Source organism: Crinia signifera, chromosome 6, assembly GCF_055691185.1.
Source record: "Crinia signifera chromosome 6, ASM5569118v1, whole genome shotgun sequence".
NCBI lineage: Eukaryota > Metazoa > Chordata > Amphibia > Anura > Myobatrachidae > Crinia > Crinia signifera.
In genome coordinates, this window is record NC_139222.1 from 152,427,178 (window position 1) to 152,442,326 (window position 15,149).

Genomic DNA, 15,149 nt, shown 5'->3' on the forward strand with positions numbered 1-15,149 from the left:
ATGCATGTCGAGGATACTATCTTACCCTAACTTTAGCCTAGGCTAACTGAAACTGTTAACCTAGGCTGCAGTTATAATGTAGACAAGCATAATGCTGACATTTTGTCAGTGTTGGTATGATCAATGTCAGCATTCCAACTTTCTGAAAAAATATGTTGCCATTCTGAATGTCAACATGGTAACTACATACACACACACACACACACACACACACACACACACACACATATACACACACATTTTGGTGTCCACTATTCTAATTATATGTGTTTCTTTAAAATAAAAGAAAGAAATTGGGTTTATGTGCTATTTAAAGGACAAGAAAATGTCATGTCAATTTAGTAGTGTCAAATCTATGTCATAACTATTCCAATCACTGCATTTTTTTCACTGAAACATTTGACCTATTTTTTTGCTGTATGTTAGAAAACTGTACTGATGGTTTACAATCATGGTTCAAAATACTGTCTAAACTGTATAGCATGAGGTCATCTGCCTGCAGCAATACAAACCAACTTTATGCATCCATCAAAGCCATAAATCTTACATCTGTCCCATAATCCAAGGAGCAAACACATTTTCATCCACAATAAAGTTGCACATAGATTTCCTGCAGTCACACATGCTTCAGCATTTAGAATGCAGGTATTTTGGTAACAGAACGGTAATGCGGCTATATGCATGCCTTTACTTACAACACATGGTGCTGTCCCACAGTTTTCTATTCACTGACAGTAATCTATACTAGCGTCAGGACATCCCTATGTTGTATACAAAAGATCCATCTGAAATAGTTTCCCCTCTGCATTCTGTATGCATGACCTAGAATAGGATAACTCTGGCTGGGATACGGTCATTAGGTCTACAGCATGATAGTCGACAAGCATTGGGTCAACGCCATTAGGTCGACATTGGTCTAGGTCGACATTGGTCTAGGTCGACATGTGTCAAGGTGGACGTGTCAAGTTGGACATGGGTCTAGGTCGACAGGTCATTATGTCGACACAAGCATTAGGTCAACACGGGCAATGTCGACAGTCAAAAGGTCGACATGGGGGTTTTCACTGTTCTTTGAGCCGACGTGCTGACAATGGCGAGCGCAGCAAGCCGCGATTGGATGCGGTGCACTTTAACCTGTGTCGACATTTGGGTCACACTCGCCATAGTTCGGGCTCGGCACACTATTTTATTCTCCCACCACACCCTAGTGGATGGTAGGGCATGAAATACCGCCTGTCGGCACATGTTGGCTCAAAAAACTGTGAAAAACCCTAAGTCGACCTATTGACTGTCGACCTTGCCCATGTCGACCTAATGCTTGTGTTGACCTAATAACCTGTCGACCTAGACCCATGTTGACCTAGACCCATGTCGACATAATGGTGTCGACCCAATGCTTGTCAACCTACTTTCTGTAGACCAAATTATCCATACCCCTCTGGCTACATACAGGACACTCATATGCACATAGACATACATGACAATAGGACAGTTTTCTTCCACGTGAACGCCTAGTTGACACCATGAAATGCTGAGGTGCAGTGCAATGCTTACAGCTCAGTAATAGTGGAAGATATGCAAATATGTTGTGTGGTACAATTGGCTAAATGCACACGAGTACGAAGCTGTGTGTGCGATACAGAATCAGGTCCAAAGCCTCAACTTCTATAAAGAAACACTAACAGGCTGATTTTCTGCTTGAGTAAATATGGGTCAGTGTGTATTTTATTCCTACTTCATGACACATGAGACCAGTTTTGGATATTTTAACAGCAATCTCAGTGGAGTCTCTGCTGGGCCAGGCCAGCTTCCTAGACTTGATAAGATAATATATTAAACATGTCTCAGGCTGTGGTGTCCTGGGAGGGACTATTCCCTCTTAAAGCATGTCATAGAAGTGAACTATTTAGAAGGACAGCGACAGACTTCATCTAAATTCGACATGCAAGCTTGTGCTATTTTTGGCACAGCAGTTCTCTGACAATCTGAGCAGAGAGGCCACCAGACAGCTACATTGTCAATTAACATTGTATTATAAATATGAAATCAAAGAACGTCTGGCATTCACACCTTTGTGTGTATGTATGTGTGCATTTGTGTATATATACTGTGTAATATATATATATATATATATATATATATATATACACACACACACACACACCATACCTCCCAACTGTCACGATTCCGTCGGGACAGTCCCGATTTTCGGGTCCTGTCCCGACGTCCCACCCGCGGCAGGCATTGTCCCGCTGCGGGGGGGTGGCAGTTGGGAGACCCCCCAATGTAGTAGAATAGACGCTGTGCACATGCGCACAGCGTCTATTCTCGTATGAAAATGAGGTCGCGGCTAATTAGCATAAGCCGCGCCCTCATTTGCATACGCCACGCCCCCTTTTCGGGCGCTCGCGCGGCTTCGCCGCGCGAGTGTCCCTATTTCTTCCAATGAAAAGTTGGGAGGTATGCACACACATATATATATATACTGTATAATACATATATACACACACACACACACACAATAGGTGCACGCTGCCCTTAGTGTACAGGGAAGAGACACACTTACTTTTCTAGCTATACGGTAAACAAAATAATAGTACATATAGGGGCGCAGTGTCCAAAGAAAGATATTCATAAACTGTTGACACACTATAGATCAAATAGGGGGTTATTGTAGTTCGCACAGGGGTCCGATTTGTAGTGTCTGTGCATCTGCGGACACTTGGTGCAAGCGGGCACGGTGAACTGCATGTTCAGCGTTACGCGGGCACCTAGCAGTGCGGGCGGGGGGCATCGGGCGGGGGGGGGGGGGGGCAGAGCCCATGGGAATGCCCATGCACCCAAGGTTGCGAATGGATGATTATGCTAAACATCCATTCGCAGCAGTGCGGGGGATCGCAGCGTGCGAGGGGGGGGGGCGTAACATCCACACGCAATGCTGCAAGATTCACAGCACTGGGTGTGGACCAGAATAAGGTCCATAGTATAGTTTATTAATACATAAAACTGGCAAATGCAGGCAAGAGCTCACAGAGCACTGGTCATGCCCCCCAGTGGCTAAACAGGGAAGTGGCCTCGTGACTGCAGTCATTTTCACAAAGCCATGCCCATTTTTCCAAGGCCAAACCCCCTTTTTTAAGAGTCCCGAGCCCACCGCCCAAATGTATGGAGGTATGTATAAATACTAAAGATAATTACGAACATTGAATCTATTTTGCCTTGAATGGAGACTACTAGCAGTGTACAGTACATCTATTTAGCATGTATAATTGTTGTGCATATCTGCCAACTGTACAGATTACAGCAAAACAGTCATGATTTGATGCCTGGGGACTATCCGATAATTGACTTATGTCTACCCTGACACATACAGTGGTCGCAAGTCTCCCCTGCATGCAGTAAATATACTGTGGGGTTTTTTTATGACTTCAAGGTACATTATTCTTATATTTTATTTATATGGTGCCACATGGGGCTTGAAGCCTTGCAAAGTATATAAACAGGGACCGAGTAAATAAAAGAAGAAAGAAAGTGCAAAAGGCTTCTAGAACAAAAACATTGCAAAGCATTAACTACAAGCTGGATAAACATTGCTGCATATGCAGTCATAATACCCACAGATGCACTCAAAGATTCTGTGCTGTTGTTGGCAGTGGGGAGGAGTAGAGGGTATAATCAAAGGAGGAAGGCTTTCTGGTTGCAGTAGACAATCCTGCAGATTACAGTTGCACCTAGTTTAAGGCCGGGTACACTCTAGAACAGCAGCAGAACTTGTGAGTGATTGGCTCAGGTGCAAAACTTTAATCTGAAACCCCCTCCTCCTCCACTCCAACCCAAGTTCACAATATGCCGTGACATAGCATACTTGCCTACTTTTGAAAACTAGTTTCAGGGAAATTATAGTTGGCAGTAGAGGGGGCGTGTCATGCTCCACCCAAAGGGGCGTGTCTAGTTCCATATATGGAGAGATTGTGAAAAGAGATTGTGAACGTGGCACCTAAAAGCGTGGGTGTGCGAACGTGGCACCTAAAAGCGTGGGTGTGTACTGCTACTTCTGAGAGGAATCTTTTTAAATGACTTAATACGCGATATTATACAAAATCGCCGATTTTGTATAATATCGCGGGAAATATGGTCGCTAAGCGACCATATTGCCCACGATGGGAGTGTGCACCGGTGATATATCGCCGGGTGCGCGCTCCCGTTTTTACCCCTGTAGTGAACGCTGGTCGCAGGAACATGCTCCTGGGACCAGCTGATTACCACTGCCGGGCTCCTCCCGGCAGTTTCTTTTTCATCAGCGACCATCTCTGGTCACTGATGAAAAGGAGAAACTGAGCAATATATTGCTCAGCCATATATTGCTCAGCTATATATGGCTGAGCAATATATCTCCCCTGTGTGTACGGGGCTTAAGAACCAGATAAGCCCCAAAACACTTACTTCAGGTGCGTTCACACAGGGGCGATTTTGTGCGAAATCGCGGGAAATATGGTCGCCGAGCGACCATATTGCCCGCAATGGGAGTGTGCACCGGCGATATATATCGCTGGGTGCGCGCTCCCGGTTTTGCCCCTGTGGTGATCGCTGGTCGCAGGAACATGCTCCTGCGACCAGCTGATTACCACTGCTGGGCTCCCCCCGGCAGTTTCTTTTTCATCAGCGACCATCTCTGGTCGCTGATGTAAAGTAGAAACTGAGCAATATATTGCTCAGCCATATATGGCTCAGCCATATATGGCTGAGCAATATATCTCCCCCGTGTGTACGGGGCTTAAGATCTACTATTCTTGCTAAAATGCTGGGAAATGGTGCAGATGATTCAATGTAAATGTGTCTATCTCATTCCCCTTTTTCCCCAAAAAATGTAAAAGTGTAATGTGGGTTAAGTGAAATGAGGAAGATTGTTAGACTAATGGGGAGAGAGGAAGATTGCTGCTATTTCAGGGAGTCTCCTGCAGAATGCAGGAGGGTAGGCAACTATGCCACATAGCAGTGGGGTGGCATCAGTGGGCCCCTTAGTACTCAGGGGCCCTGGTGCAATTTACCTGCTGCACCAACGATAGTTCTAACAACTAACAACAACAATTTGGAACAATTTGTTGCATTGAAATGAAAAATCAGGGGGTATTCAATTACGTGTTGTTTTTTTCGACATTTGAAAAATTTTCACTTTTCATTGTTTTGAGGCAGATTTTACATTCAAACCTTTCAAATACATGTATGTAATGAACTACAGTAGCTGGGGAAAAAAGTGTATTATTCAATTACGCCCATATTCGGGCATATTTTTAGACAAGTTTTGCTGATGCAGTTTCATTTTTTCTTACAAAGACACCTAGATTAGTGAGTAATTGCCAATCCATGTATTTTCATCTGTCAACTTTTACATCAGTTGAACAATCAGCACTTTACTGTAGTGCAGTGTGTACCCAGCCTAGGCTTAGAGGCAGAACAATGTGAAATATCACATTAATCAAAAGCGGATGTTGTTAAAATACAGACAGTCGGGATCCAGAAAGTCAGAAGACCAACAGCCATTTACAAAAGTATGAAGGGGCATACACACGTGTGCTTAGCGATGTGTGGTAAGCGATTAAGGCTAGATTTTCCAATGTATAGATCACCTATACACGCTGTGTGCTAAGTAATCTGTGCTAACTAATGTTTTGTATGCACTTGCTAAGCAATCTATCTAGATTTTGCCTGCATGTTCTAAACACCTGAGCCGGCGATGGCAAAATGTGAGACTGCGCACCACCATCGATATGTGTTGTACACATGGAATGATTTGTAAACAGATCGCTTAGAATGTAGGCAAAATCCCCTCTGTGTATGTCCCCTTAAGTGACAAACTCTCATTTTTAACCCATTTGTTGCTGAGGCTTCTCACCCCTGGACTGAGACTAGTGCTTTACATTACGGTTTATAGTTTTGTTTACAGGACCACACCTGTAGGGAATATGGTCATTAGGTTGACCCTATTAAGGTTGACATGCATTGGGTCGACCACAGAAGGTTGACAGACCTAAGGTCGACACCTGCAATAGGTTGACACGGCTAAGGTCGACAGGGTTGGAAGGTCAACACAACCATTAGGACAACAATGGCAAGGTTGACAGTCAAAAGGTCGACATGAGATTTTCACTTTTTGTTTTAGTCGACATTTGCCGACAGGCGGTATTTCATGCCCTACCATCCACTAGGGTGTGGAGAAATAGTGTGGCGAGCGCAGCGAGGGCACGCGGTACACTTGACTGTTTAATGTTGACTATGTTGACATTCAGGACAAATACCCATGTTGACCATTTGACTGTCGACAATTTTTGAATACTGACCCCCTGGAATCCGGTATCAGCTGCAGCAGCATGGCAGAAATAACTAGGAAAATGGCATGGTGGATATTTTCCCTGCATTTCACACATGCACAGTATACTCTGGGACAGTGCTAGGGTCCTCTAATGCCCAAAGTATACAGTGCTGATGGCTAGGTAGGAGGGGGCCATGACAGGGGTCTGCACACGGGTCTCTTCCTCTTTGGAAAGACCCCTGGGGAGGGAAGAAACCCAATAACGGGATTCCTCTCTTTGAAATGTGGGTTCCCCTTATTTCTTGGAAACCAAAATAAGAGAGAGCGCGACCCTTTTCTGAACTCCATTTTTTTCTGCCGTGGAGAAGCGTAATGTCACAATGATTAACAGACAATACATTTTATGAGGCATCCTACTTGGAAGAGTAGAGTAGACTCTTCTTTTGCAAACAAGTCCTCACTCAGTTTAGTCTGATTCATGGAAGTTTTGGTACATCACGTCTGTATTTATTACCTATAACACCTGTGTGTATAAATTGGACAAAATGCACCTACAGTATACAACCGGAAGGTAAAAATACATTCCATTAAAATAAGATGACAGTTTTCTGTTAAAGTGTGGATACACAGATCGGGATCGAATCGCACAGCAAGCAAAACACATTGGATTTTGACAATAGAATACAGATTTGTACTATATTATAGTCTTGTCGACACAGTCTATTTTTCTATTTGAGTTACACTAAACAGGAGCACGCATCGGCATCGAATCGGGATCGAATGCGGCTAAAAACTATTGCATTTTTATTTGATTTTGAGTATATAGTCAAAATCTAAAGGAATATCTAACAGTGGGGCAAATGTATTAAGCCTTAACAAGAGAGAAATGCAAGGGTGATAAAAGAGAGATAAACGTCCAGCCAATCAGCTCCTTACTGACTTTTTTAAAACACAGCCTGTAACATGGCAGTTAGCAGGTGATTGGCTGGACGTTTATCTTTATTTCTCTTGCTTTTATCTCTTGTTAAGGCTTAATATGAATGTGTTTCTGTGGATTAATCAATTGTAAAGCTCCATTTTACAAAGCAAATGCCCCCAAAACATGTCCCCTCCACACCTTTATATTGCTTTAAAAATGTCACACACACAATGTCTCCCAACAAGAATACCACTGAAATAGGCAATACAATTGTGTATTTTTTTTTTATTAAAAAGCAGCCTGAAGTGGGCGTGGCAATAACCACTAGATTATGGTCATGTCCCCGAGTCACTTCCCTATCTTTACACTGAATTCCTAAATATTAGTAGGTATCAGGGGCGGATCCAGGAGAAAATGACAGGGGGGCACCATGATAGGAGAGGGTTTGGGAGGGGGAGGGGGGGGTGTTAGTGGTGCCAGTGTACATGCTAAGAGAGCGGCGAGAGAGTAGAGCAGAGAGAGGGCCGGAATGGGATTAAAAATAGGCCCTGGTGTTTAAAGTAAAGTTGTGCGCATGCTGAAAGCGTACTCTGAAAAAGGGGGGTGGCCACTAAAAAGGGGGCGTGTTCTTGAGTGTAGTGTACCACACCATATACAACTTCTACACATTATGCAACAAAATACTAGACCCCATTATATTATACTTGCCCCTTACACATGATGCCAAATGGAATGAGCCAAAATTCACATAATGCCACATGGATTGAGCCAAAATTCACATAATACCACATGGATTGTGCCAAAATTCACATAATGCCACATGGATTGAGCCAAAATTCACATAATGCTACACTGATAGAGCCAAAATACACATAATGCAACACAGATCAAGCCAAATTTCACAATATGCTTCAAAAACAGGGACATTGCGCGCCAAAGGCGCGCATTAAAAATGTACACCATAATGCCCATTACATGTTAAGCCACACACCATAATGTCCATTACGTATTATGCCAAACACCATAATGCCTATTAAAAATTATGCTACATAAGTGCTGCTTACCTACATGCTCATTGCCAAGGATTCCATGCTCATTGCCAGGGGTTCCATGCTCATTGCCATGTGGGATTACATGCTCATTGCAATGGGGGAATACATGTTCGCAGTAACTGGGGGTCAGCCGCCGCCGGGCAGAAGTGACAGCCATTGACAGCAGGGCAGAGTTCAAGAAAATGTAGTAATTGAAGGGATTTACCCAAGATCATGCAGGGACATTCACGGGTTGGCTTCTTTTACACCAGCCCAGTTCCTGCATTTTCTGTGTGAGGGGGAGAGAAAACCACCCCTCCCCCCTTTAACCAGTTATATTGTTTAAATGGCTACATCTTCAGAACCAACTGAACCATTTACATGACACCATGATCATATTTAAGAACTTTTAAGTGGGCTTCTAATGATTTTGCTCCCGTGAAACTGGGCTGCTTGGTTCCAGAGTAATTTGCCCTCAAATAATATGAACAGCCATGAAATTACATTTCAGAAATGTACCCAGAATATCACCTGAACCAATTGACCCATATGGACCCATCTGGTTTCAGATTGAAGGCCCAGCAGATTGGGTTTGAATGAGATCAATGAGCTTCTGGGATGCCGGGGGGTGGGAGGGGGCTGACTGGCATCCGTAGGAACCAGGTGGGGGGTAATTAGTGGGTCCCATTTTATCCTATGGGGAAAATGTTCCAGCTTTGCCGGCGGTATCTCCGGTTCCCGGGGGGGCTGGCGATGCGGGCTGGCAGCTACAAAATGAGCCATGTCTGAAATGACAGGGGGGGCACATGCCCGGGTGCCCCCCCCCCCCCCCCCCGAATCCACCCATGGTAGGTATGCTTACACTGAGGCACTAACCAATCTCTACATACAAAGCAAAGAGTACCTCCCTCTCCACCAAAAGTATCCAATTGGACAATGTAAAGCTCTGACATCTTTTTCCACAAACCCCTTGTGAATATGTACATTTTGCGCTCAACTGGAACCAGAGAAAGTGTTTGTTTCATGAAACTAATGCATTACATAAATGTGTCCGAATTTACGATTGGCAATATGCGGTAGTCGCACTGAAGTTGCGCACCTTTTGCATAAATTTCAACCTAGAAGAATTCCATGAAAAAAGTATGAGAAATCATGTTGGGCCCTAGAAAGTGATAACGGAGATAGCAGGACCATATAGAAGGCTGTTACAGGCCATAAGGAAGGTATATCGTTTTTTTCAGCAACTTGGGGTACAGAATAATGTCTGTTTTTTCAGTCTTTTTATACAAATTTGTAAAAAGTTAAGTTTAAGTACACACTGGGCAATATATCGTTAATGGTATGGACCATACTGATATATTGCGAACATTGGTCAGTATGTATTCTAATTATCCCGCACATCATTAATGACTCCCTACAAGCTTAATCTGACAATATCGGTAGCAACTGCATGTATGGAGTGGGGAGCAGGTGACGCCACTGACCGATATCATTAACGATATTGGTTAGGGTGTATGAGCTATGCTCCTGTGGCACTGCCAATACAGTTATCAAAATCAGCAGGGCCAAGAATCACTCAGTGTGTACCCAGCTTTAGATTAAACAACAGCATGTTTAAAACCCACTCTCCCATTAACACCCCCACAAAATGGTCCAACAACCCATTACTGACCCTTTAAAATATTCACCTGATAACCAACATGTCTTTATTAGTCAAATTATGCTATTTGAACCCTCCAAGTGCATGATTATATACTTTTGGGAAGGGTATACCAAATGTCTACATTGTGGGGGTTATTCTGGTTGATTCACTCGGATGCAAATTCGCATCCTTTTGAGATAACCAGATCCCGTCTTGCGAATGGTGGTACGCTGGCCCACCATTCGCACGGCACGTATGTTCACACGGCATGCAAATGGATGTTTGATATAAGCATCCATTTGCAGCCTGTGGGGGAACACCCACATCATTCGATGGTCAGAGACCATCGAATGATGTGGAACATGCACGCAGATCAGAGCAACCATAGATTTCCTTGGACATTCTGAGGGAAGTGGGTGGGCAGCTGATATCTTGTGATGTCAGCTACCCGCACCCGTGTCATCAGCCCACAAAACTCTGGACGTTCCCATATGGTAATGCGCCGCCCCACGCCCACAAGGATGGGTGCATGTACCCAGCGAACAGTCTGTTCGTCATGTCCGCACACACCCGACACATGCGCAGAAATGCACATACATTGGCCCCGTGCAAATGAACATGGCCCTGCAAATGGACCTGAATAAGGTCCTGTGTCCCAACATCTTTACCTTAACCCTTTGAGTGGCAAAGTTGCTGCGAGAGAACCTCAAAATATCTGTTACAAATGCCATCATCGCTCACAGCGACTGTCCTTTTTGTGGGTGCAATATTTAACTAAACTTCAGTTCGTTAAATTGGCTGCATTGTATTTATTTATACTAAAATAACAGTCGCTATGAGTGACACTGGATTTTTAGGGGATATTTTGATGATCTCTCACAGCAACGTTGGCACTCAAAGGGTTAAAATAAAGATTATTTTGTTTTCCTTCCTAATTTTTCACCTGCACTGAGGGCACACAAAAAGTTGTGGATTTTATCTAAGTAAGCAATGAGACAGTGAGAGTTTGCAGTGAGGACTTGCAACTAACTGTGTGGCAGATTAAGCCATGTTAAGTGATAAAGTGGCCGGTGATAACGCACCAGCCAATCAGCTCCCAAATATAATTTTTTCAAACCCAACTGTAACTTGACTGTTAGGAGATGATTGGCCGGTGCGTTATCACTGACAACTTTATCACTTCACCCAGCTTAAAAAATATGCTCCCTTTTGTTTTTCATTACGGACTACCAGCATCAAAAAACAAAGTCAGGTAATTACATAAAAATAATCAAAGGAAATTAAAGAAAGCACTTTATATTTCATGTTTAGAATACAAATTGTCTACAGAACCTTATAATCACAACTTAGGGAAAATGCGTTTAAATAAAAGTATTTGTGAAAGAACCTTAAAAGTACACTAAATAAAAGATTCAATACATTAAAGAGTGCCTAAGTAAAATGTCAGCCATTATTTTGGAGGGAATTTCAGGTCTCTCTTTAAGCGTAAAGGGTTTACTGTAAGTTACTAATTAGCACACATAGCAAGTGGCTGAACATAATGGTGGCACCATAGATCAATTGGTACCACAAAAGAACTACCCACAAGGGCTCTGCCTGCCAAGAACTGGAGGAGGATGAGCAAAGAAGGGAGGGAGTGCTGTTCAACATGTTGAAAGACCAGTTTTTTAGTAGAAAAGTGCCACACCTCCCTGGATACCCAATATCCCAGTGTGGGATGTCCTCTAACCAGTGACAGAGAGAGAGAGAGAGAGAGAACTACACTTCAAGGCACAGGGTGATCTGAAAGGAGAGAAGCTGAATATGCGACCTCTCATGTCCCCTATTTAAACTGCCTAACTTGCAGTGTGACGGCAGTCTGTCACGATCCACCCTATGTATAGTGCACACAATAGTGACACTGATTATGGCCTGTCACAGCTGACAGTGAATATCCTCAGTTGTCATACTGTCAGCTTGAGAGGTGTTTAATTTATACTACAGTTAATAACTTCTAATAATGTTTGTTTATCAAAGTTTAAGTTGCCCCCTCCACTCCAAAAACTCAAGATTTATCAAGAAACATTCCTCTTTCTCCACCCTCCCCCATGGGATTCCTGATAAACACAGCCTTGTGATTGTGACTGGATGCACAAATGTTGCCTTAATGTTCTGCTTTCTGTGTATGCTGTAAAGTTAAGTCCTATCAAAATCTTGATTTCTTGAAAACTTCTGCCATATACAGGTCTGCACAGTTTGTCTTACAATTGGCATCAATGTAGCAAATAACCACCCACAATACATGTATTCATAGTACAAAACTATTCTAAATTTTTAATAAAGAGCTAAGTAAATATTGTGGCAAATCATTTCCAAAAGTTCCCATTGCAGACACTGTCCCAATCGACTAATTCATATTAATAATTACTGTATGTATCTTATAAATAGAATGTTAACATACAAATGTTAGGGCAGTACATTACAAATAGTTTGGCAGTACATTACAAATAGTTTGTGTCTTACCCTTGATGCTGACCCCCAGACCCCCTGCCTCTTGCTTGACCACTCTGACTGTCCTCCGCAGGTTGATAATTGAGTCCGGGACACCCCCTGTAATCTCCCCCCCATTCACTGCTCTCTCTTCGGGAGCCCCAGGCTCTGGCTCTGGAGTGAAGCTCAGAGTCTCTTCCCCAAGCAGGAGAAGTATCCGGATCCAGCGTTCTCCTGGACATCGCAGCTCCAGCAATCCGCTCCTCTGAGCCCTGGCAGGGGAAGCCATGGCTAGTGTGCCCACAGAGGGATTGATGGAAGGGGGGCAGCAGGAGGAAAACCTCTCCGAGCTGGGTAGGGAGTGGTATAGGAAGAAAACCTCCCTGGGCTGTGGCTACACATAAGTTAGAACCGCCCTGCTATCCTCCCATACCCAAATATTGCTACCTACACTGCAAGCAGTATTTCCACTTTCGAATTCCAGATTTCCTAGTGACTGAATTTTTCCTGGAATATCCAGGTCAAAAACTCAATATTTCCCTATCAAAATATGTACTGAAAGGCCAAGGTACATACATAACATGATACATTTAACATGAAAGCTAACAAAACTAAGTTCCTGTGTTATTTCCTTTGTTCTTTCAGTCTGCGTGTAAGCTAGAGTGAGATTGCTGCATGCACTGTGTGTAACTCCATCCCCCTCCCCTCCCCTGTCCTCTCCCCATTCCCTCCCATTACTCTCTGCCAGCCCTTACTGTGGATAAGATAACAGCATGCAAACCTAGTGACTACAACAAGCAGAATTAGTGCTATCAACTGTCACGGAGTTAATGCAATGATAATATAGTAATACAAATAATTTAGATCTTTGAGGTGCTTGAAAATACAACTATACTACTTAATTGTTAAAGCCATTATAGTGTAGCAAAGTGTCAACATATGTGTATATCAATGGATCCCAAACTGTGTGCCGTGGCACCCTGGGGTGACTCAAGACATTTGCAGGGGTGCCCTCGGATGGTGGTCCAGGACCAATGCAAATTATTTATGGTCAATGTAATAGACAAAGCAATTATATGTGGCTTCCAATCATAACATATGTGGACGCACAGAAGTGAATGCTTCCCCTCCCCACATATCTGACCCTAAGGATGACTTATAAACACAATTTTCTTTATTTAGTATTCTTTTTCCAAATGTCTCAATAAGAAACTTTTGGCCTAGATGTGCCATGAGCACAATTCTGATACTGTGGGGTGCGGAGATTCAAAAATGTTTGGGAGCCCCCGATGTACATGATTTCATTTCATCACTATTTATCTAGTTGCCTTTAACACTAAAGGGATATATTTCAAAACATACAACTACCACAGAGATCCATGGGGCAGATGTATTAGGCCTGGTAAAGCATAGCGGTGATAAAGTGGAAGGTAATAATGCACTAGCCAATCAGCTGTGTTTAATAAATGAGGGGTTAGGAGTTGATTGGCTGGTGCCTTATCACCTTCCATATTATCACCACTTTAACAGGCTTTTAAACATCTGCCCCCATGTTCTTATTATCAATAAGTTCTATGTGTTATTGGGATGGCCTGTTCTCAACCAGTACAATATGCCCCAAGAATATGTAAGGCAAAAATCATATACCCTTACACACAACCAGGCCATTAGCTGAAGGATTTGAGAATTGGAATTAATAGTGAAAAACACATTCTCCGTTTTACTGGGATTAAAACCTGTTTATAATATACTGTGGCAGGGCACGCATGGGATGTGTAGTTCTACAACAGCAGGAGGGCAGCATGTTAAGCAATCCTGCCCTGGAACAAAGAAAGTTTGCGGGTCATAGATTATTGCAAATGGCTGCTTGTTCACTGGGACACTTGCCATCTAGCAACAGCAGGTGCACAGACTACTACATATAGTACCTGGTAGTTGCTCTGGGTGTGAAATATTAGGTCAACAATGTCTAGGTCAACACCAAAAGGTCAACATGAACACGGTATACGGTGACAAAAGGCAGACAGAGGCAAACTGTTGACACGGAAAAGGTCAGTAAAAGTTTTGGAGTCGATGTCAACACCGAAGAATGTGGACCCCCAATTACTGTGCCACTTAGCTTGCCATGCTTTGGGTCAGGTGCCTTGCTCTGATACTGCTGAACGTAACATACTTTACCATTCCACAACATCCATGTGGTTGGCAAAGTAAGAAAAATGAAACCAAAAAAAAAAAAAATCACAAATATAATCATGTCAACCTTTTCATTTGTCGGCCGTTGCCATGTTGATATTTTGGTGTTGACCTACTGACTGACGATCTACCATCCATATCCCATTTGTTCTAATAAACTTAATCCTCTAAGGAATGGAGGGTCACCAGTAATGCTTGAAATAATGTTCAGCTGAAAGACCAGCTTCCATTTTGCAGCTATGAAGGTGGTGCCATGAATGGATTGACCCTATAAAAGGGATGTATCTATTCCAGAAAGCTTCATGGCAGTAACTATCCATCCTGGCATAGTGGAAGGTCTAGCAGGGCAGAAGAATTTATGGCAACTGAAGAGCTGGTAGATGCCAACCCCTATGCAAGCAGTGAGAACCAGGTAAGCAAAAGGTCATGCCACAAGCAAAGAACAGGGTCTACTTCATAACTAATTAGACATACATCAAGAGGCCCCACGATGCTGGGAATTGTAGAAAAATACAGTGCTGATGCGCAATCCACAATAATAATAATAATAAACTCAGCTATCTCACATTGAGCAATATCACGGTT

At 43.2% G+C, this 15,149-nt stretch overlaps 1 protein-coding gene across 3 annotated transcripts in view; it reads right to left on the reverse strand.

The window, feature by feature from the left end:
- The window catches only part of SNTA1 (syntrophin alpha 1), a 101,104-nt gene that overhangs the window by 62,096 nt on the left and 23,859 nt on the right, over positions 1 to 15,149 (reverse strand). The window contains exon 1 of one of the 3 annotated variants that reach the window (XM_083147665.1): positions 12,405 to 13,006. The exons of the other annotated variants lie outside the window; for them this stretch is intronic. Within the exon in view, the coding sequence (XP_083003791.1) occupies positions 12,405 to 12,660 (256 nt within the window). The 5' untranslated portion in view covers positions 12,661 to 13,006. Of the gene's footprint in view, positions 1 to 12,404; positions 13,007 to 15,149 lie in introns of those variants that run through there. 3 annotated transcript variants of the gene reach the window in all.